Below are 5,699 nucleotides of genomic sequence, written 5' to 3' on the forward strand. Positions count from 1 at the left end.
ATGCGCACCGAATACTGGAATACCACCGTCGTCGTCTAAACAAAGGCACAAAAGAAACGGCCTCGTTTCGTTTGTCTCCTTGCTCCCGGGTTTCCCGGCTAACAGTGACACGCCACAGGTGTGCAGATGCCAGCAAAACGCATCGCCCTGGCCGGCAGCGGCACAGCACAGCTGACAGCTCACACTCCACTCGCTCGCTCAAAGCAAAACTGCCCCTCCACGACTTTAGCGCCGATATCAAGGCCGCGCCAAAGCAGTCCTCGATCGATGCAACAATGGCTTCGGTTAGTCGTCGCGTCCTGCTAGCGCTGCTGTCCCTTCTCCTGCTCGCGCTCCGGCACGCGGCGCTGTCCGCTCCCGGGGCCACATTCCCGGGCGACAAGGCGGCGCTCGCGGCGCTGAGGTCCGCCGTGGCCGCGTCCTCGGTCCCGCCCCACTCCTGCCTCTCGTCGTGGGACTTCTCCCGCGACCCCTGCGCGGCGTTCCCGTGCGGCGTCAGCTGCTACGCTCCTCCCGCCGCCAACTCCTCCTACCTCCGCGTCACCGCCGTCGCGCTCGACCCCGCGGGCTACTCCGGCGCGCTCCCAGCGGCGCTTCTGTCCTCGCTCCCCTTCCTCGCGTCCTTGTCCCTCGCCGACAACCGGTTCCACGGCGCGCTCCCGGCGGGGGTCCCGCTGCCGCCGACCCTCCGCATCCTCGACCTCTCCGGCAACGCCTTCTCCGGCGCCATACCGGCGTCTCTGTTCACCGCCTCCTCCGCGCTGCAGGAGCTCTACCTCTCCCGCAACGCCCTCTCCGGAGGGATACCGCCGCAGCTGGCGCTCCTGGGCGCCCTGACGCGGCTCGACTTGCAGCACAACGCGCTCACGGGGACCCTGCCGAGCCTGGGCGCGATGCGCTCGCTGGTCCACCTCGACGTGAGCGGCAACGTGCTGTCGGGGTCGCCGCTCCGCGTGCCAGGGACGCTGCCGCCGTCGCTCTGGTCCGTCGCGGCCCGGAACAACTCCTTCTCAGGGCCGCTCAGCGCCGCGGCGCTGGCTGCGCTCCCCGCACTGCGGGTGCTGGACCTCACTGGCAACGCGGTGTCCGGCGCGGTCCCGGGCGCCGCGTTCGCGCACCCGGCGCTGCAGCAGCTGCGCCTGGGTTCCAACCAGCTCGACGCGGTCCAGGAGGCTCCCGACGGTGGATCCTCGAGCCAGCTCGTGGAGCTGGATCTGAGCGGCAACAGGCTCGCTGGGCGGCTGCCAGCCTGCCTTGGCGCAATGCCGCGGCTCGCGGCGGTCGCGCTCGACAGGAACCGGTTCACCGGCGGCATTCCCGAACGGTACGCCGTCCGTGCCGCGGCCGAGGAATCCACGGAACAGTGGGTGCCGTTCGTCAGGCTGATGCTGCAAGGCAACTATCTGTGCGGAGCCCTGCCGAGGCAGTTGAGGCAGATCCAGGAGGGCAGCGCAGTGGTGAGCTTGGCGGACAACTGCCTGCCGAGGTGTCCACACAAGTTCTTCTTCTGCCAAGGGGCCCCGCAGAAGGACCACGCCACGTGTCCCAAGTGCGATACTTCGATCCGTCGTCAGGACATTCTGCTGCGGATGCCCTGATTGTACATTCTGAGCTAGTACTAAAATCTTTGACAAAAATAAAACTACGTAGTATGCATTCTTGTACGGGTGTACCAAAACAGCAAAGTAGAAGCTGCCTATCAATTGAATGTGTTCAACTGCATTCTTGTACGGGTGTAGAGCAATACAGCATGCATTCTGTAAAACCATAGTTTAAAATATAGTACACTTACAATATTACTTGTTTAACTTGTTTTTCCCCATGTTTTTCAAATGATATGAATGTCTCAATTACATTATCTTCATTTACTCGAAAGCAAAATACTTCGCTTGATGAATGTGACTAGACAGTCATCCAATGCTCTATCATATATCTTATTCCTTTACTTTGTTTCCACTATAACCAATGCAAAAAAAAGGTTTCAACACTCTTTTATTGCCATCAACAAAAGTAATATCAATTTGAAAAGCAAGTAAATCATATTATATACTTTGTGCCTATGTGTTTCAACAGGCTTAATAGAGAGATCAACAATATTGTCTAGACATTTAATACTATCATCCCACATTATCATATAATTATCAATTGGTAGTTCAAGTTTTAACAAAATCATTGTTGGAGAACTCCTTAGAATAAAATTCAGCTTATCTAGGCTTGCATGCATAAAAAGAAGCAAATGAGACGGAAAGACTTAAGGCTGCTATACACGAGGGTACCTCCATATGAATCCCATCAAATTGATTATCAAGCTCTTAATTAATTTGATCAATGACACCAATATACATTTATCTTCTGAAATGGTCGTGATGTGTTTGGTTTCTACCATAGGCATACCTTGCTGATTTTTCATAAGCCAACATCAAAATCATGTTTAATGCAAAAAAGTGACCCTATCAATAAAGGCTCCGTATCTGGTGCAAACCGAGACCCAAGTGAAACCATGCAAACTCGTCATCCTGGCCGTCTATAGCACATCTCGCGTCTGAAATAGAGAGTCCTGTTATTTTATATACCACATGTTGTTCACTTGTTCTCAAATGTTGTGAATCAAGAACAAGACAACATAATTGTTAAAGATTAATGACCTTCGTCTTTCGAAGCATTATCTTCTTTTGGATATAATGATCTTCAGGCGAAGGTCAGCTCGAAAAACCACCTTCATCATGCCGCCGAAGAAGGCAATAGCGCCAGGGGCTGCCCTTCAGCCGCTGGACATCAACCAAGAGGGGCTCCCTCTAAGAGAAGCCCGAAACCAGAAAAGGAAGGCTACTAGCCCAACACCGCAGGAGGACGAGCTAGACCAAGAGATCAGAGACTTGGAGGCCATACACCAGCAAGTGCAGAGAAAGAGAGAGAAAATGCTTCGGCTAGCTGAGTTTTAGAAGAATTGACGAAGCTGTCGAAAAAATGCGTCATATCACACAAGACGACGAGGGACGAAGGCCACAACAGATAGAGCTTCGTCAAGAAAGTCCAAGCAATGATGACGAATAGTATGATGATTTTCATCATGATAACTTTGCTTTTGATGATGTTTCTCCTCTAGCAGCAGAATTTTCACCATGGTCCTTAATCGTTAACAATTGTGTTGTCTTATTCTTGATTCACAGCATTTGAGAACACCAATGTTGTTCACTTGTTCTCAAATACTGTGAATCAAGAACAAGGCAACACAATTGTTAAAGATTAATGACTTTCGTCCTCCGAAGCATTATCTTCTTTTGGATATAATGATCTTTAGACGAAGGTCATGAAAGACACGCCTTCATGATTATGAGGATAAGAATCCATGTAGATGATATATGTAGTCCATACATTCACACACATACATATTTCATAATATACATATGAACATTAATAGAATTTATATTACATTGATACCTTCAGCTCGTTCGAAGGTGTTGACGCGAGAGCAATTACAATCCAGCCTGAACAGTACGGTGGTACTGTTCATCTATTTATAGGCACGGGACGCAGCCCGGGTAAAACTATATTTATGACCTTAACGTTTGTTCATAATTGTAACATAAATCATTAGGGACTAGCTAGTCTTTTCCTCTTTAGCTCAGCAACATGCTTGATCTTCGACATTACTTTAAGCCGAAGTTGTTACCCTTCGGCTATAGCTTCGGCGTTCATTGCTATCATTCTCGGGCTAAACCTTCGTCTTGAAGACCTTCGATAGAGGAGAAGACTTCCATCATGAATTGAAGCTCCCTGTAATAATCAATATTATGCTAGAGGCAAATGGTTAGTCATGTTTTTGAAGACCTTCAGAAGAGGAAGGCCCCCCAACAGTAGCCCCTCGCAGTATTAATTTGTTTTTTTGTAACAAATTCAGACTGCGATACAAACGAAGGTCTTTAGCCGAAGGTCCGAAAAACACCTTCCCTTCGCTAGAATAGCGAATCGTTCTGAATCGTGGGACCCACCGACTAGTGGAGCTCTGTCGGCGTCTCGAGACCGGGGGGTCCCTAAGCCGACGAGTGAGTGTGCCGCGTGCCCCAGCCCAGATGGGTCGAGCGCGTGGGCGAGCGCGAAGGGGGGAAGTGAGGTGGCCGGAGACGGGCGTGAGAGAGGTGGAAATCCCGCGGCCTTCGTGTTCGTCCCGCGCCCAGGTCGGGTGCGCTTGCAGTAGGGGGTTACAAGCGTCCACGCGGGTGAGGGAAGCGAGCGGCCCCAAGAGAGCGCCTATCCCGTCCTCGTCCCCGCGCGGCCAACCTTCTCTAAGAAGGCCCTGGTCCTTCCTTTTATAGGAGTAAGGAGAGGATCCAGGTGTACAATGGGGGTGTAGCAGAGTGCTACGTGTCTAGCGGGGGAGAGCTAGTGCCCTAAGTACATGCCGATGTGGCAGCCGGAGAGATCTTGGCACCCAGTCGGTGTGATGTCGTGGCCGTCGGAGGAGCAACGGAGCCTGGCGGAGGGACAGCTGTCGGAGCGGTCGAGTCCTTGCTGACGTCCTCCTGCTTCCGTAAGAGAGCTGAGAGCCGCCGTCGTCACAGGGCACGTGGGGCGCCATCATTGCCTATCTGGCGGAGCTAGCCAGATGGGACACCAGTCTTGTTCTCTGCGGTCCGAGTCGGCTCGGGGTAGGGTGATGATGGCGCTTCCTGTTGACGTGGCGGGCCCGCGCCCGAGGTCGGGCGACGTGGGGGCTCCTCCGAAGCCGGGGTTGAGTCTGTCTTCCGTGGCCGAGGCCGAGCCCGAGCCCCTGGGTCGGGCGAGGCGGAGGTCGTTCGGCAGAGGCCAGGGCGGAGTCCGAGCCCTGGGGTCGGGCGGAGCGGAGTTCGTCGTCTTCTGGGGCTGAGCCCGAGTCCGAGCCCTGGGTCGGGCGGAGCGGAGTTCGTCGTCTTCTGGGGCTGAGCCCGAGTCCGAGCCCTGGGTCGGGCGGAGCGGAGTTCGTCGTCTTCTGGGGCCTAGCCCGAGTCCGAGCCCTGGGTTGGGCGGAGCGGAGTTCGCCGTCTTCCGGGGCTTAGCCCGAGTCCGAGCCCTGGGTCGGGCGGAGCGGAGTTCGTCGTCTTCTGGGGCTGAGCCCGAGTCCGAGCCCTGGGTCGGGCGGAGCGGAGTTCGCCGTCTTCCGGGGCTTAGCCCGAGTCCGAGCCCTGGGTCGGGCGGAGCGGAGTTCGCCGTCTTCCGGGGCTTAGCCCGAGTCCGAGCCCTGGGTCGGGCGGAGCGGAGTTCGCCGTCTTCCGGGGCTTAGCCCGAGTCCGAGCCCTGGGTCGGGCGGAGCGGAGTTTCCTATGGCGCCTTTGGCAAGGCCTGACTGCCTGTCAGTCTCACTCTGTCAAGTGGCACTGCAGTCGGAGTGGCGCAGGCGGCGCTGTCCTTCTGTCAGACCGGTCAGTGGAGCGGCGAAGTGATGGCGGTCACTTCGGCTCTGCCGGGGGGCGCGCGTCAGGATAAAGGTGTCAGGCTACCTTTGCGTTAAATGCTCCTGCGACTCGGTCGGTCGGCGCGGCGATTTAGTCAGGGTTGCTTCTTAGCGAAGGCAAGGCCTCGGGCGAGCCGGAGATGTGTCCGCCGTTAAAAGGGGGGCCTCGGGCGAGACGGAAACCCCTCGGGGTCGGCTGCCCTTGCCCGAGGCTAGGCTCGGGCGAGGCGTGATCGAGTCGCTCGTATGGACTGATCCCTGACTTAAT

The 5,699-nt window shown here is 55.5% G+C and overlaps 1 protein-coding gene across 1 annotated transcript; it reads left to right on the forward strand.

Annotated features, from left to right (window-relative positions):
• Positions 1 to 210: 210 nt before the first annotated feature.
• On the forward strand, positions 211 to 1,655 carry LOC100283678 (receptor-like protein kinase). Its single transcript, NM_001156579.2, has one exon. It carries the CDS (start codon positions 276 to 278, stop codon positions 1,596 to 1,598), a length of 1,323 nt encoding a protein of 440 aa, NP_001150051.2. The 5' UTR covers positions 211 to 275; the 3' UTR covers positions 1,599 to 1,655.
• The last annotated feature ends 4,044 nt before the right edge of the window (positions 1,656 to 5,699 follow it).

Source organism: Zea mays, chromosome 4 (assembly GCF_902167145.1).
Source record: "Zea mays cultivar B73 chromosome 4, Zm-B73-REFERENCE-NAM-5.0, whole genome shotgun sequence".
NCBI lineage: Eukaryota > Viridiplantae > Streptophyta > Magnoliopsida > Poales > Poaceae > Zea > Zea mays.

Bases quoted from the DNA above. Each gene is read 5' to 3' on its own strand.
- LOC100283678 (NM_001156579.2), top strand. From the start codon at position 276: ATGGCTTCGGTTAGTCGTCGCGTCCTGCTAGCGCTGCTGTCCCTTCTC.